The sequence below is a fragment of the Nannobrachium achirus genome (assembly GCF_963921795.1).
Source record: "Nannobrachium achirus genome assembly, chromosome: 13".
NCBI classification, from domain to species: Eukaryota; Metazoa; Chordata; class Actinopteri; order Myctophiformes; family Myctophidae; genus Nannobrachium; species Nannobrachium achirus.
The window spans coordinates 14,107,248-14,125,780 of record NC_137833.1 but is presented as its reverse complement, the minus strand read 5'-3'; the positions used below and the strand labels follow the sequence as shown (position 1 = coordinate 14,125,780).

The following is an 18,533-nucleotide window of genomic DNA, read 5'->3' as shown; positions in this document are numbered from 1 at the left end:
CGCATCTGATATGTCACATTAATCAGCACGCACGGTGCACACACACACACACACACACACACACACACACACACACACACACACACACACACACACACACACACACACACACACACACACACACACACACACACACACACACACACACACACACACACACACACACACACACACACACACACACACACACACACACACACACACACACACACACACACACACACACACACACACACACACACACACACACACACACGTCTAACCAAATGAATCTGTAATGTGCACCCTCTCAGAGTAACAGATAAACCAATACTGAGGATTTTACTGTGTGCCAAAAAAATAAAAAATAAACGAAGCCCGACCACCAGTTCCAAAAACTGGATAAGGATTTTATTGATAACTGAATTACATTTCTCTTTTATACATATTTCATAAATGATACAGGATTTTACATTTTCTCTTTTTTTGCCAACATTACAGCTTCAGATGTCAACAGAAGAAAACAACAAAAAAACTCAAACAAAACAAAAAAATAAAGCTGTCCGAATGGAGAAAACGATAATTTCAACCCAGTATTTTATTTTTCTTCTTTTTGCTCCACTCTTTTTAGGCATTTTCAACATACTTTGGATTGCAAGTGCACACGAACAAACGAGATGAAAACGTCAAAACGATAACACGCGTTCCCCCAAAACAAGAAAAAACGTCTTTAAGATGCATTCGGAGCAGGAAAAGAGGAGGTGGATGGACACAGATGAAAGGCAAAGGGATGAGTGGAAACAGTGAGGTAAAAGTGACCGTGCGTTGGCGCGCGACACCAACGCACAACGAAGTAGGCTATATTCGGCGTAGTCGGTTTTAAGTGCGACCGACTGCTCCTCTCCCTTTGGACTAGATGTGACAGGAGTAATATATAGCTGCACAGCAGCCATATTGTAAAGAAACCGGGCCCCTTCCGTAATTACTTCCTTCACAGGCGTTACCAACGATGCTAATGAAGGCTCAGTTCCTATTCTTGTCAAACATAGTCAGGGTGCAGATATTGTGCATGTTGGCTCTCTGGAAACACTCAAAATGTCCTTAAGGGGATTCTAAATGGCCCCGTTTTGGGTCAGTAACTCTGAGTGTGTACACATCTGTACACTCTCAAGAGTTATGGTGGTCCTTGAAATCAAAACGTTCCAAGAACCACCGTGCTACAACACCAAATGGAACAGAGCCTTAAGGGCTTTGCACACAGGAGGACCATCGCGTTTTTTTCCCGTTTGCTGCATGATTAAAACGCATTTGATTTGGTGTGCAATGTGGTGCGGAATCCTCACTGCGGATCCGAAAAAAAGGAGTCATAAAAGGAGTCAATGAGTTTTTACCGCATGCGAAAAGACGCACACATCGAAATAGGTTCAATCAGGGGGAAAAAAACGCACTGCAGGTGCGCACAGCAGGTGTGCATGCGGTCATAGAGAATCATTGGTTTCTTAAAAAAAAATGAAATTGTCCGTTTTTTTCGTGCTAAAAGTCGCGCCTGTCTGCAAAGCCCTCAAGTCAGACAGAATCAGTGATAACACCTGCGAAGCAAGTAAGGAAGAGAACCATTTTTTTTCCAGTAGGGCTGCTGTGCATAGAACCTAATGGGTGAGGGGGGGGATGGTAGGTGCGGTCCAGAGATCGTAGATCTCTCCTAAAACTGCACAGAAGACCGAAGGTGTCTCTCCATCTATCCAGGACTATATTGCAGGCAGATGACACGCTGTGGGGGGGAGGGTGGGGCAACTAGACATGGGGGAGGAGAACTAGGGTGGAGGATGGGTTGCAGTTGGGTTGGCTGGGATCGAGTCCGATTATTTTTGGCAGGGCAGGACGTTCTGAGGACACGGCGTAAAAGATGCCCTGTTCATTCATTCCCCCTTTTACACCTACAGAGTTCTCTACAAACCATGTTCTTTAAATTATTATTTTTTTCTGTTCTTTTCTTGATAAATCGTATCATATTTTTCTTCTTTTATTTTTTACATAATTCCCCGTGTAAACATACATTCATGCAACACCCGCTTTATAATAAAGTTTCCTATATTTGATATATTCGTTTTTTAGTTTTTTCTTGTTTTTTTTTTTTTGTGTGTGTTTTTTTTAAGGAAAGAAAAACCAAGGCAATAAAAGGTGGCTGTGTGTGGACGTGATACGTGAACGGAAAAAGGTGGCGAAGCGCAGAGGAAGTCAGTGGTGAGGAGGCTTGGACTTCAGACAAGAGTTATCTTTCATCTCACACCCTTGTGTTTCATTTATACTTTGGCCTGCGGACCCGGCCTTAGACAAAAATAAAATAGTGTTTTAAAAGGAAATTGTTGACACTCAATTTCTGTTGAGCGAACAGTTTCAAATTTGCCCAAAAGGAAAGCACATCTCCAAGGAAACAGCATCACATTATGTGTCTGCATTTGTGTGTGTGTGTGTGTATGTGTAACTTGGCATAGTAGTGGTGTGTGTACAAGTAGAATTTAAAGCTATTGATCCCTATGAGGTGGGAGTGCGGGCTCAATTGATTTATACGCTTACTGAGCGGGCGCGATTAGGGGGAAAGGATTCATGGATGTGGTTACTGGTTATCTGTTCTATCTGCCTGATGCCTACAGTGCCCAGGACGCGCACACCGATAAGCATGTGGAGACACACAGACAGACACACATACACCAGCTAAAAATTCACTTATTCTAATCCCCTCTTGCTTAGTGCACATTAAGTGCCCTCCTTTCTACAGTGAAGGCTGGTTTTCTGCAAGTGCAATGGAGGTTGAGATTGAACCCCGGTGCTCAACGATCCTCACTTTAGAAATGACTGTATAAACATCCTCTGGTATAGCATCATCATAATTTAACCAATCCAAAAAGGCACCATTTTCCTTGGAGATCACACGCATCCAGCCATGCACTCTCGCCTGTCGAAGGACCAAATCCTAACTTGAAGATCTGCATGGATAACTTTTGATTTGGAGGTGAAATCATGCATTTCAGCTTTAGGAAAAAGAAGGGAAAAAAATGAAAACGCAGTCACGCACATACTAGGATCTCGGAAGCAGGAGATGACAAATGAACGGGAGATAAACATGGACTAGCGTCTCTGCCCTGGGGGCCTCTGGGACATTTGGGACGTCAGGTCACTGTGCTTCCCACACACCTTTACAACGGTGTCCCTTCTGTTCAAAGTTGGGACAAAACCGTGGCTTTGAAACATATTTAGAGCTTAGCAAAACGTCCTACAGTAAGTAGAGAACGGCCAATCCAACAAACCTATAACTGAGAAGAAATGGGTCCACACTCTGTCAGTTCCAAGAATGGACAAGATATATAAATGATATGGCTTTGACTGGCTGTGAAAAGCTACCAGGGGGGTGTGACACTAAAGCCTGAGTTTGCACACAAGTGTTACGCACACCCAAAACAGCCGATCTACAAGTTACAGGTGAGCTTGTGGTTTGGCTATTTTCGGTGTGCAACCAAGCACAAATCAGGCATAGACCGGAGGAGTAGGGCTGTCACAATTATTATATAATAATCGTCCAATCGCAATTATTTGAGGTAATCGCAATTATTTTTGCATAATCGTCATAATCGTTTCCATGTTGAGAAATGTTAATATAGTTTCAAACACTTTCAAAAAGTAGCGTTTCCACTATCAATGTTCTTTTTTAAGTATGACATTTTCAAATATGTCAGTAATTTTTTGTATATTTAAGTTATGTGTCATGATTGCCATGTGCAACTTCAAAGCCTACAAGCCAAACAGAAAACACAATTAAATCGTTAATCGCGATTATTTGAGTGACAATTAATCGTCATGTAAAATGTCATAATCGTGACAGCCCTACGGAAATAGGTGGCAAAGAAAAAATGACCCAATGAAATTACAAAATTGCAACGATGCTCCTACACATTCACAAGTTTCTACTGAGGGCATACCATAGCATGCAGTCTACCCTGCCGTACCACGGGGGGGCAGGGAGCATCACAGCAGTGGGAGGAGAACACTCTGAATTTAGTTCACGTCGATGAGAAGCCACCTGTGAATGAATGCCGTAGTGGTGTAGCCATTTACAACGTGAGACTGCCTCGACAGCCATTTCCGAGATTGGTTGCTAGGAGGCGAGGGAGCATTTCAGCACTCGCCGCTACTTTGCACTTTGTGCATTCAGTCGAATGTGATCCTCACAGGCATTGGTTGGTTTCATCCGTCACCAAGATGGGACCAATCCCATGTGGAGAAATTGTTTAGGAGCCTGGAGATACGGTGCATTTTACTTTCGGCACGCTTTCCAATGGGGGAAAGAACTAAAAATCACGATGGATTGCCGATGTCACCAAGTCATCCATCCAATCTCTATTCCTCCATATCTTGGCTTCATATATAAAGCCCTCATATACACAAAAACACATCAAAAGTCAATCTACGGCATGCCTCCAGTGGATGTCTGGGAAACACTCACAACAAGTATTTTCTTTTTTTAATTAATAATATTCATACTTTAGCATATTCCACTATAGTCTCAGTATTCACAAAATTAGATTAATATAAAGATGAATTTATTATATGGCCTTTGATGGCTTCTCTGCTCCAATAAGCATATACATCAAAGCCATATTATTAACCCTGTTTCCATCCATCACCATCCATTATGCTTTGCTTTAAGTGGCCATGCACTGTTGCTGCATGTTTAGCGCGTGCTGTGTTTTGGAGTGGTCTGCAGGTTATCTTGAGTCGGACGATGCCTCACACAGGCAACTGTAGAATACATTAAAAGTGTTTTATTATCGACAGATAAGGTTAGGTCAAGGTGGTGAATGCATAGAATGATGAGTGAGAGAGAGAGACAGACAGCCAGACAGACAGAGAAAGAGAGAGACAGAGAGAAAGAGAGAAAGAGTGCACACTGGACATTTGAGGGCTTTCTTGATGACGAGTAGGGATGGGACGATACGCGATATTATCGTTTATCGTGATACAAAACACTCACGATAATCGTATTGTGGAGATTTAATTTATTGTGATATCGTCCTCCATCATGCACTGGGATCAATTCACCTTTTATTTGCCAAGCTGCATATCTGGTACCACTTAAACCCTCTATAATTGGTAAAAGGTACTTATAATATACATACTCGATACAGTCTTTTTTTCACTATCAAATGTCTTTTCCAAAAAATAGCCGATCTACAAGCTCACAACGCGGCATGTTGTGACACGTTGTGAGCTTGTAGATCTGCTTTTCTTTGGCAAATGTTCCGCCCCAGGATAATGGATTTTGATTATCGCGATAATATCGTAAATCGTGATTTCTTTTGTCACAATAATCGTGACATGACATTTTCATATCATCCCATCCCTAATGACGAGAGATCTGGAGGAAAATGCAAATTAGTTTTTCGTACTGAAAAGATGTCCGTAAGAGAGAGCTCCTCCCACCACTGAAAAAAAGAAAAACTAGCCTCTTTCACTTTTGATTGTATATGTACTGTATATATATCTATATATATATATATATATTCTATATTATTTTTCATAACAAATATACTATGGCTTTCAAAATAAAAAGTGCCAAAATATTTTTTGGAATAAAAGAACACACAGTGATGTTTTTAGTCGGTAGTTTTACTCTCATCCTTAGCGCAGACTGTTAGGGGCTCCCCGGGCCGCCGGCCGCTAACACAGGAGGACGTCAACAGGAAGAGGAAGTGCCCATCCCCCACATCCTGTCCAAAAGGCTGAAGACAGGGCTCCTGATAAAGGTCACACTACTGGGCAGGACAACTGTCCGTCACCCAGAGGGGGGGGAGGGGCGTGGGCGGGGGGTGGGCGGGGGGTGGGCGTAGTCCAGGGAAGGAGGAGGAGGCAGGGGAAGCAGCAGGGCACCAGCAACGCTCCCCCCTGCCCCCCACCCCCCCAACAGCGGGCATGGAGGAGGGCATCCTTGTAAACTTTATGATGTGTGGGACAACGCCCCCCCCTCTGGAGCCCCCCATGCACCCTGTGACCAGCAGGTGGCGCAGTGGCGTGGCATGGCATGCATGTGTGTCCAACAGTGTGTGACGGCTGCAAAAAAAAAGAACGACCACACCGATGTTCGATGTGTGGCCACCTCGACAGTGGCCCGTCATCGGATGAGTCAGGGACAAGTGTCCCAGTGTTGTCCCTACTAGAGTGTATTTCGGAACATACACACACAAAGTCACACACACACACACACACACACACACACACACACACTGCATGGGCTTGATACGTCCTGTCCCCCCCCCGTACCGTTCCCCCCTGCAGGCCGCCCAGGGTTCTGCGTGCGGGGCTGTCCCTCTGGAGTCTTGAGGCATATAATCCCATAATGCCCAGTTTCATTCCAACATCTTCTTTAGCGATCGTCGTCATCTTCTCCACACCTCGGGGGTCGCTGATAAAAAGGGATTCGGTCGTGTTGCTCTTGGGGGCTTTTTCTTTTTTCTCCACCATCCTCCTCCTCCTTTCGATGGGGTTGCAATTATATTCAGGAGAAGTAAAAATCTTAAAATAAAAAAGGAGAAAAAAAAAGAACAGAAAACCAACTCCCACGGTCAAGAGAGCGATGGGGCCTGGTGGGAGAAGAGGGAAAGGGAGGGAGGAAAGGGGAAGAGAGGAGTGGACGGAAGGAAGGGCTTTAAGGGAGGAGGTGGGCTATAGGAGCTCAAAGAGGAGAGGGGTGGGGTTGGTTGGTTGGTTGGTTGGTTGTGGTGGTGTTGGGGGTAGGGGTGGGGGGGTTCAGTCTTTCCATCAATCTTTACTGGAGGTGAGCTGCTGAACGGGGAGTTGGAGCTGGAGGGGGTCCCGGAGACGCCTGAGGTCCAACTCCACCTGGACGGGACAGGACAGGACGGGAGGGGAGACAGAGAGACGTTATTATGGCTTCATTTTCACTATATATGCGCTGTCAGCGCGACAGTGTTGTAGCCAATCGACTATTCTAGACCAGTGGTTCTCAACCTGTGGGTCGGGACCCCCAGCAGATGATTAACTTATTGTGCAATATTGTTTTCTCACTCAAAAGTAAACCCCCACACATGCGGCCCCCACCTTCACTTAATGCGGCCCTCAGGTTAATATTGGAATACTGATATATATTTGATTTCAGCTGTTACAATATATCAAAAATGTATCGATATCGAGGTATCAACATGCAAGGTATACATATCGACGAAGATGGCTTGAAATGAGGTATTGGTGTTTGTGTCCAGTTAATTAAAAGACACACTATGCATGCACGTAACACATGCAAAAAAGCTGTCCTTCTGTAACCAGGTGTGGTTATTTCAATAAAACCTACCTAACCCTTCTATGTGCATGCATGGATATGCTATTCATTATCTGTGTTAGGCAGGCAGTGGTCCTAAAGCAGAAAAACATTAAAAACACCAATGTTTTTACTAATTTCGCGAGTAACATCGATATCAAGGTATTCAACAGCTTATTGAATATCGAAGGTTTTCCTAATATCGCCCAGCCTAGGTGCCTGGATCGCTACACTAGCCGCCCAGGCCAAAGATACTAACACTTGACCAGTTCTGGTTGAAACAAAATGTTGCTTCTTGTTCATAAATCATAAATCCAGAGGCACAGAGAGGTGAAGGACAGATACAGAACAGACCGGGGGAGTGAATGGTATCACACCATCACCACATGCTCTATTTAGAGCCAGTGTACATGCAGCTCCCCAGTGACTGTACCTCTGCGATGTCATCCTTCAGTTTGTTGTACTTCTCAATGTCAAAGCGTGTCCTCTTCACCCCCTTGTGGAGGAACAGCAGATACTGTCTGTCCCTGGCATCAGGATAAAGGTATTCCTGTAGGCCAGACACACACACACACACACACACACACACACACACACACACGTACACGCACACGCGTATACAGTCAAATCCACAGCTAAAATCACACACAAAGCGTATGAAACCTCAACCTCAAACTACATCAGAATGTTCAAACTACATCTGTTGAAGTGTTTGATTAAAACGGTCGCCAGAAACACAGACTGAATCAAATATGATACAGAGCCACCTCACTGACAATAGTGCTCGCCTGGGACAATTTGTCTATTTTTGGACCACAATTCTGATATGAGTCTCCTTGCAAGCTGCAACATAACAGTTCCAAGGCCAGTCCTCACCAACGCAAGTCCTTGCAACTGGAAGGCGTTGCATTGGTGTGTCCTGGCTGTTATAGAGATGACCCAATGTTATTTTCCATAGAGAAAAACCTCAGTGACCCATGCGCTGAGTGAGTTACGCCTCAGGACTTCGGTACTCTATAGTCCAGTGGTTCTCAACCAGTCTGGGGCCAGGTGGTCCCCAGCTAAATGATGGAGAATTGGTAACCAAATGGACCCTTATAGATCTTTAAACCCCCAAAATGACTTTTTTTCTATTGATTACTCAGGCCATGGAGAGTAGAGTTCAATAATATTTTTTGTTTTTTGTCACATTCCTAAGACAAAATTTTGATTCGAGTAAATTTACCCCCATTGATTCCGGATGGTGACCCGTTTCGAAACGGGTCACCATCCGGAATCAATGGGGGTAAATTTATTGTTATCACATTTTTGTCTTAGGAATGTGACACAAACCAAAAAATATTATTGAACTCTACTCTCCATGGCCTGAGTAATCAATAGAAAAAAAGTCATTTTGGGGGTGAACTACTCCTTTAACTCTTGAGAGGGTAAAATGAAACCAACTGGACCCATAGGGGTCCATTTGTTGGTGTGAAACCATCTGCATTACTTAATTTACAAGAAGTCTACACGATGCAGATGAATTATTACTTTTACTCAACATTTGCCTGTTATCTCTCCTATGGTACCAAAATCAACACAGCATGGAATAGCATGGAATAGTGGACAAAATCTTATCCAACGATAAAATATTTGAAAGGTCTGGGTCTGAGATCTAAATCTCATCAAGTGGTGGTCTGTGGCTAAAAGCCCAAATAAATAATGGACCTTGATAACAAAAAGGTTGAAAACCACCGCTATAGACCACAACAGAAACAATCTTACTTTTAACTGACTCTACAGTCAGTGTTAACACAGTGGTTCTCAACCTGTGGGTCGGGTCCCAAAATTATTTTGGGTTATAATTTGGGTCACCAGATGATTAACTTGATGTGCATTAACATTGTTTTCTCACTCAATAAACCAACATAGAGTTTAAGTGTCACATTGCACATTTCTAAAGTGACAATTTAAGGACTTTTTAATACCTCTAAAATGACAAATTAAACATTGGCCAAATTGTCAAATATTAGAGGCAGAAATTGTGAAAATAGCCCACTTGGTGGCTGGAAAGACAGGGATAGCGACTGTCCCATAGGCCGAGAAATCCTCAGTCTAACTGACCTTTGAACAACCTTTCCTTTTTATGAATTCCTTGTGATAAATCTCCCATCAAGTAATAATATGTTTTTCCAAGTTTAACCAATAATGGAAAGTAGGCTATATAACCGGAAAAAGGTTAAATATGTAACAGAATTATTTTAGAAGGAACATTGAAAGTGACCCGTGCAAATATACTTTATGATAAAATAAATCAAAACAAATATTAAACAGGATGCAAACTTGTTTATATTATAGTAGAGATCAATCAATGAATCAATGTTGCCATCTCACCTGGCGTGTGAGCACGTAGTATGCATACATGGCCATGGCGGTGCCGTAGGTGATGAAGTAGGTGACGGGCTCCATGATGTCCCAGGAGTACTCCCACCAGGTCAGGCGGGCCAGGATGCCAAACTGGGTGGCCATGTAGGCCATGCCCCCCCAGATTAACCAGGTGGTACGCCTCTCTGCCTTCCTACTTAGATCCTCCTTCACCTACGCACACGCACACACACACACACACACACACACACACACACACACACACACACACACACACACACACACACAATATATCAACAAAGCAAACCTTCAAGTCAAGCTCTATAAAAGCTTTTCGTAGTATTATACTTTTTATTTTTGCTCTCCCCAATTTAGTCGTCGTGCCAATTAATTCACCGGGTGCCCAGGATTATTCGAGATTTAATCGGCAGTTGCCATGGAAACCCGCTTTTTTATCTTGTTTGGGAGCTCCAGGGAAAAAGTAATTAGAGTAAATGTAATCCGAGTATGTCCTGATTATTTTCACCATAGTATTTTCTTTCACTCAAAACAGAAAAACAACAATTGCGGTGTATCAGTGCTTTTGTAACGGCCGGTAGAGAAGGCCACATTTTAAACATGAACGTGATTTAAAAGTTAAATTAGGAGATAAAATGCATTTTTGTGCAGCAGCATAACACTGCTCTCTACGAGGGAACGGATTTCCCGGTCACGTGATACCCCGTTGCATTTCGGGAATTGGAGTGTTTCTCTTCACAGGCGGGTGCCTCGTACAGTAAACTGCTTACTGTACCACGCGTCGAACGCGCCGAGGGCACAGGGAGACATCAAAGAGTGTTGGCACATTGTGGACCTCCTATGAGTCAATTTCTACCCTGTGTGTTGTCACTGCTGTTGTATCCTACTGACTCGCCTGCCAGTGAGGAGCCCCCACCGGGAAGACGTACTCCTCCCGCTCAACACTCCCCGCTGACGGGTGCCACCCCGGCCCGCAGGAGCATGTGTAGTGACAATTATCACCCTCCTCCCTGCCCGCCCGGCATCCTTCCCCCGAACACAGGCCATTTGTGTTCATATACTGTACAAACACTTGACAAAGCTATTGGATTCAAAGCCCCATCAGACTTCACGGTGGTGAGCACTGCTACTTTTGCGCTGCTCCACCCGAGAGCTACTAAACAGTTTTTGAGATGGAATGTCTTCAGAACAAATTGCTGCCCGGGGCAATACATTTGTCTCTTTCGGTTGGAAACCTCACATGTCCAAAACTGTTACTTTTCAGGGTTCAAATTCAAAACAGCAAAAGCAGATCTACAAGCTGGCCTTTTGAGCTTGTAGCTTCACAAAAAGTAAAACATATGGAGATAAAAGGTTAACGCCCGACAGCAATAAATGATTTGATTTGTTCAGTAGAATGATTGAAGGACAGGTTGTGTGTGTGTGTGTGTGTGTGTGTGTGTGTGTGTGTGTGTGTGTGTGTGTGTGTGTGTGTGTGTGTGTGTGTGTGTATTGAATTCGCCAACAGTACGGCCAAGAGGTTTTGTGAATGTTCTTTTCTTTTCAATGTGGAAAGTAAGCAATCATTCAGGAATTCGCAAAAAGTCTGTGATTAAAATGATGTAAAAGAAGAAAAGTTTCAAATTACACGGATGGAATATTTAGCGGGCAAAGGGGATTAAGACACCCCAGACGTTTCGGTATGCAAAGCAACATTAACTGTGCAAATACGTAACGTGAATTCTTAATTTTCTGCACTTCACCAATTATGAGTCCAGAGTAGACAGCTAGAATTGCTAATGTGCTGTAACACTTCACCGATTAGGAGTCCAGAGTAGACAGGTAGAATTGCTAATGTGCTGTAATGGCAGACAGTGGCCATGTGGCGGTGTTGTTTTTGGGGTGAGCAGACGACAAGAGATAGCCAACAGGCTGTGGACCAGGGGCGTCATTTGGGCCTCTATGGTGTAACACCCTAGCATTTCTGAGCATTTAGGGGAAAAAAGTAAGTCTCTAGCCCATTCCTGTCAAGAGTTATGATTTTTTAAAGAATTAACCAACTGCTCACTGTTGGAGTCTAGGTTTCACTCAGAGACCAGCTGGCGACAATATTGAGTTGATTGATTGGAATGTTAAGTGATCAGCTCTCTCTCTCTCTGGTTGTCTGGCTATGAATATACCTGTACATACCTGCAATATCCAAACTGTAATCAAAGATTACACATATTAGGCTTGAAAATTAATGATGTTAAGAAAATAACTTATTTTTTTGTTAGACTGTTGTGTGGGGAATAAACACCCAAACTGAAATAAAAAAACACCCAAAACCGGATAAAACACGACATTTTTCACTCGCGTCGACAAACTCCATTCCTTGCAACACCCTAGATATTGGTCAAATTACGCCTCTGCTGTGGACCTGAGAAGTCACCTTCAGACAGCTGCTACTCGTGACTTGTAAAATGACTAAGCCCCCGTCTGTCTTTTTTTTTCTCTTTTCTGCTTTTGAAATTGATGTTATCCTATGCAAAGTTCTCTGTTCTATCCGTCTGTCTTTCAATGTTATATGAGATACCCAAAGTGGTTCCTGTGTAAATAAGCCATAAAGCTACTAGGATGTCCTTTTAGTTGACCTTGTACCAGTGATTTGTACTGTCATGAAACTGTACCTTTTCCTATTAGTCAGAGCGTTTTGGGCAAAAATCGTGCACTTTACGATAAAAGCATGAAATCTGGCACACAGTTAGAATATGCCATATAGAACATTTTTGGCTATAGGGACATCGCAGATTTGTCTTGGGAAACTTGTGGGAGCCCATCAAAGTTGGAGTCTCATAGACTTTATTATACAGTAAAATAATACAAAAAATAAATATGCTTTAAGTAGTATGTGAGGGGTCACACTAGGGTTTTTTGGGGGGGATTCTGAATCCAATGCAAGCATTTGTTTTGCACCAAAAACATTCCTTTCCGAGAAACGGACCCTACAAAACTGTGAAATGACTCATCACTAAACCATAGTTTTATGGGCGGCTAAAGTCTATGAGACCCCAACTTTGATTGGCTCCCACAAGTTTCCCAAGACAAATCTGCGTTTCCATCAACAGACTGCCAGAAACGCCCAGACTATATTGCAAACTGCTAATAACAGGGTTCCCACACATCTTTAGCAATTAATTTCCAAAACTTTTCCAAAACCTTTCCAGAATATTTAACCCGATTTCCAGGACTATATAACAATAATTCAGCTCAATAACGAGTCGCTTACTCCCAAAGACAGGTAGTGTATGCCAGTGGTTTTCAACCTTTTCAAGCCGTGACCCCCGAAATAATCATATTTGAACTGGGGCCCCCACCCTGACGAGCACTAAGAGTAGAGGAATTTTGGTTTTATTGTGAAAATAGACGATCTACATGCTCACAACGCCTTGCGTTGTGAGGCGTTGTGAGCATGTAGATCTGCTATTTTCACAATTTCTGCCTCTAATATTTGACAATTTGGCCAATGTTTAATTTGTCATTTCAGAGGTATTAACAAAATCAATAACCAAAGACAATGCATAGCTATTTTTTTCCAGGACCTTCAAGGACCCTTGATCAATTCCAAAACTTTTCCAGTACTGGAAAAATATCTTTCTAATTTCAAAATATTTCCAGGAATTTCATGACCGTGGGAACCCTGTAATAAACCCTTCAATCAATCAATCAATCAGACCTTCTCTAGGGGACCGAGCTGAGAGTTGAGGTCCTCCAGACGGACCACCAGGTCTCGCTCCTTGCCCAGCTGGTGCTCCTCGATGCGCAGGGTGGTGTAAAGCTGCTGCACCAGCAGCTTCACGTCGTTCAGCCTCTCCGCCTCCTCGTGCGCCAGAAGCTCTGAGGCACACAAACACACACACACACACACACACACACACACACACACACACACACGCTAGGTCAGTGGTTCTCAATCGGTCCCCAAATGATTAGCTTAATGTGAAACATTGTTTTCGCAATCAACAGTAAACAAGCCAACATACAGTACAAGTGTATGGGGGTATCTAAAAACATTGGTCATATATTAAAAGCAGAAATTGTGAAAATAGCCGATCTACATGCTCAGAAGTGAGCATGTAGATCTGCTATTTTCACAATAGAACCGTGTTATACAAAATGTAATGCCTCATCTTTCGTAGGGTGGGGGGGGGGGGGGTCCCCAGTTAAAATATGATTTTGGGGGTTGTGGCTTGAGAAGGTTGAGAACCACTGTGCTAGGTTACAGGTATGTCAAGGGAATTGGTGCAAGTACGGTAAACATGACGTGTATGTAAGTGTAGTGCTGTGTAAGATCATAGACTTAAAATGAATGAATACTATTACACACACACACACACACACACACACACACACACACACACACACACACACACACACACACACACACACACACACACACACACACACACACACACACACACACACACACACACACTTGATTTGCGTTACTGAAGATGTGCGCCAGTCTCCGTGTAACGCTTAACCACTTTAAACCCATTGAAGGTCTGATGATAAGCCGTTTTTACAAAACACGAAAGTCTTTATCATGGTCCTTCAAACGTGTAAGGTTTTTAACGGAAACATCCACGGCAGGTGTTTTTCTCTCTGTGTTCTGAGGGGTTTCGAGTTGCAATGAAAAAAAATATATATATATATTTGCCTGCGGGTGTCACTGCTGAGGGATTTTGCCTGTCAATCATCGCCCTTAAAGAACTGAGGCCAATTCTACAAAAGCCTTCTAAATCTGTAGTTCTCAATTTTACATCTGAGTATATTATGTTCCCCCTTTTTTATTTTATTTTTGACGCTTGCTTTTGGCAATGTAAACGTATGTGGTCTCATGCCAATAAAGCTCCTCTGAATTGAATTGAAATTGATATTGATGCATTCCAAATATTATCAAAGTATTATGAGGCACCCCTAGACTGGCATCACGGCACCCGCTATTTGGGGAAGCCCTGCTCTAAGGCGTGCTGTGGAGCCTCTCACCTCTGCGCGGTGGTCGCACCAGGTGCGTGGTGTCGTTGATGACCAGCTTGAAGTCATCGAGCAGCAGGATGTCTATTCCTGTGGAGGAGGCCACCCTCGCTCCATCTGGAGAGAGAGAGAGAGAGGAGGGAGGGAGGGAGGGAGGAAAGAAAGATTTCAGAGAGAAAAAGAAAGATTTGGGAGCAGGAGAGAGATAGAGCCAGAGAGAGTGAGTGAATATGAGAGAGAGAGAGAGAGACAGACAGTCAGAGAGAGAGAGTGAGAGATAGAGAGATAATACTAATGGTTAGCCATGTTTATTATGAGAGCCAGCCGTTATCTCTCATGAAAATCTGACCCATTTCTGTCTGCATGTAAATGAGTCCTGGAGGCAAAGCAGACGTCCTCAACCCATCATCACACTGAACTGAAGTGAACGAGGAAGGGATTCTAGCAGCACTGCTGTATTCCTGGACATTAAGACCTTGGAGTGGAGTGAGGATTAGAGCGGTAAAACCATGTTTTCATGGTCAGCGTAACAATAAACCCACGCCGACGCACCACCAGGACACTGAACGCCCGCCCACGCCACAAACGCTTCAATACCTGCTTCAGTGCATGAGAAGCCAGCGTGCCAACATGCGTACGCACCATTGCCCCGGACTAAATGGAGGGTGCGGCAATGCGGCATGTGTGTGCACGTGCACACATAGACATCAAAGGGGGCTTGAGCCCCTGCCCTTTTACCGGTCAATAAAAAGTGCCCTCTCAAGAACATGAATGCAGTTTTTACTGTGGTGAAAGAAATGCAAATGCCCTCTTTCCAAGCCATAACTGAAGGCAGCATTCAAGAGAATCCCCTTGTCCAAACTCTCCTGAATGCAACTTGAATGCAGCATCTTATGCTGAAAGAATTGCCCTCTCTGTGTAGAAATCCATGCCATATGCCACATCTCCAGTATTTTTTATACTTAAGTTTAGTGTGGTATCAAGTACCGAAAATAGCAGCCATTGGTGTGGTGGCAGAAATGTATGGATCGCCAAATATGTTTGGACCTCCTTTCAAACTAATTTGATCTGACTTTCACAGTGCACATGCTAATTCAACTCTACAGTCAGTCAATCTAACAGCTGAGTTCTCTCCCCCATCTATGCTTACCTCTTAGTCAGCACATCTGTATAACTCTATCTCTATAACTGTTCCTATAATGTCCTTATGTAAGACCATGTTTAGAATAGCATCTCTGTTAGAATGAGAGTATAAGAACTGTCTGAAAATGAGGCAGAGGAGGCTTGTGCCCCGAGAGGGCTGACAGGAGCAGGCCAGGAGGCCTGGCTCCTTATGATCTGTAATGCTGTTACACAGTTCAACTTTTTGACTTTTAAATAAAACTTTGACAATCCTTCATCCTTGTGGAACATGATTTTTTTCCACCATATTGGGCCCCTTCCTTACTTCCTTCACAGGTGTTACCAATGATACTGATTAAGGCTCTGGTCCATTCATTCATTCAGAGTCAGGGTGTTGATATTGTGCAGGTCTCACAGGCCCCATTTAGACTGCAGTCAAATCCAGCCTAAATCTGATTTATTTCTCTAATCCAATCTTTTGGCCTGGCTGTTCACACTGCACATTTCCAAGTGACCAGAACGCCGGATCTGTGTGTTCAGATGGTCACCATTAACCATTAGTGCTTACCGGCAATCAAATTCTTAACGGTTAAACGGTAACGGTTAACTGTTGGTGATCTCTGCTAACACACTACACTATCTTACGGATATACTATATACGGATATGTCCTGATGAACATCCAAATAGATCTAAAACGTTGACTCTTATTCTTTTTTATGAATGAGAACTTCGTTTTTTTACAACAAGGGTTCATATTTTAGATAGTCATTATAGAAAAGAAAGATGAGTGTTAACTCATTGAGTGCCAATCCCGAACTAGTTCGGCTTTATTAGCGTATCGTAGAGTGCCGATCCCGAACAAGTTCGGCTTTAAAAAAATAAAATAAAAAAAATAAATTTGAAAAAAAAAAATTTGATTTTTTTTTTTTTTTTTTTTTTTGGACCCCATCAAATCTGGTGAACATGATTTCAATCGCGATTTTGCATGTTCCACCCCCATACAACCCCATCTAACATACAGGGCAGCCATTTTTGTTTACATTACATGTAAAACATAATGGCGATTATCTCAAGAATGCCTGAACGGATTTCCAATCGGATTTTTTTGTTTGAAAGCTGTGAACAAACTGCACAAATCCACTCCAATGCAATCCAGGATTGCATTGGATTTTTTAGAGCTCATTCTTCTCTGTTTTTTTCCCATGCATGAGGTGTGCAAGGTTTAATCATGGCTAAGTTGACGAAAATAAGGCTTCTAAAATGCTTGGTAGCCAATAGCTAACTTCAAGCTAACTTCATCCTCTTCCTGTACATGCACAAAGGAAAGTGTTCAGGCAAGTAGGGCTTGGGCTTGGGCTCCAGGGCTTGGGCATGCATTACCAGCATATCTCTATTATTCTCTGGTCACTGGGCACCCTCTAGTGGTGATAGGCTGGCACTCAATGAGTTAAAATGTTTTCATTTACTTCTTTCTATCAATTTAGTGATTTTAACGATTGTGATTTGCATGCATGCCCCCAGGTTGGGGGCATGCATGCAAGTGGCTAAATATGTATTTTTTACACAATAAGACCATTCCCAAGATGCACTGCAATCTTTCATGGGCAGAGGTGACTTATAAGGTCTAGTGTAAATGTTAACAAATAAATTGCCGGCTTATTGTGTCTAAAAACACACATTTAGCCACTAGTACGCATGCCCCCACCCACTGAAACCAAAATACTAAAATCGCTAAAACAATAGAATGCAGTAAATGAAAACATTTTAACGCTCATCCTTTCTTTTCTCTAATTACAATCTAAAATATGAACTCTTTTTGTAAAAAAAAGTTGTCCTTTAGCCGACGTGAGCACTGTAGCATCAACATACTGTACCTGTGGAGTAGATGGCTACCCGGTCGATGCCTCGGTCCTCTGCTTTGAGCTGTTCCAGGAACACGCCCACGCAGTCGCTGAGCGGCTTCAGGGTGAACTGGCAGCGCTCCCGTCGGGACGGCAGGTTGACGGAGATCACTGGCAGCCCGTTCTGATAGGCCACCGTCACCTCTGTTACATGAAAACACAACAACACAACGCTCTGTTAGACCAGTGGTTCTCAACCTGTGGGACGGGACCCCCAGACAGAGGGGTCCCCAAATTATTTTGGGGGGGTCCCCAGATGATTAACTCAATGTGCATTAACATTGTTTTCTCACTCAACAGTAAACAAACCAACATAGAGTTTGTCAAGTGTCTAGGGGGTTTATATGCACATTTCTAAAGTGACAATTTAAGGACTTTTTAATACCTCTAAAATAAAAAATAAAAAAATGGCCAAATTGTCAAATATTAGAGGCAGAAACTACGAAAATAGACGATCTACATGCTCACAATGCCTTCACAATAGAACCGTGTTATACAAAATGTTATGCCTCAACTCTTAGTGCTCGTCAGGGTGAGGGGGTCCCCAGTTCAAATATGATTATTTTGGGGGTCGTGGCCTGAAAAGTTTGAGAACCACTGTGTTAGATCACTGTCACCTCTGTTCCCCGTATGAATTAAGGCCCTACTTGCAGTGTCACACAAAAGCATCAACAAGATAGCCTGGTTCAGACCCTGAATCGCTAGCCACACCCCTTTAAAATGTTGTTTCGGCGATTCAGGGAGTCTGGTGTTGCTCTCACTGAAGAGGTTTTCCTCGTTTGGAAATCTGTCTGGCGAATCAGCGCTGTGAATTAGCGTCCTG

At 43.2% G+C, this 18,533-nt stretch overlaps 1 protein-coding gene across 3 annotated transcripts in view; it reads right to left on the bottom strand.

The window, feature by feature from the left end:
- Positions 1 to 6,779: 6,779 nt before the first annotated feature.
- Positions 6,780 to 18,533, bottom strand: part of mcu (mitochondrial calcium uniporter) — a 136,768-nt gene continuing 125,014 nt past the window's right edge. For all 3 annotated transcript variants that reach the window (XM_080741188.1, XM_080741190.1, XM_080741189.1), the window contains 6 exons: positions 17,684 to 17,854; positions 14,699 to 14,803; positions 13,386 to 13,546; positions 9,683 to 9,886; positions 7,743 to 7,859; positions 6,780 to 6,873 (listed from right to left, as the gene is read on the bottom strand). In XM_080741188.1, coding sequence (XP_080597314.1) covers positions 6,793 to 6,873; positions 7,743 to 7,859; positions 9,683 to 9,886; positions 13,386 to 13,546; positions 14,699 to 14,803; positions 17,684 to 17,854 — 839 coding nt within the window. In that variant the 3' untranslated portion in view covers positions 6,780 to 6,792. The remainder of the gene's footprint in view (positions 6,874 to 7,742; positions 7,860 to 9,682; positions 9,887 to 13,385; positions 13,547 to 14,698; positions 14,804 to 17,683; positions 17,855 to 18,533) is intronic.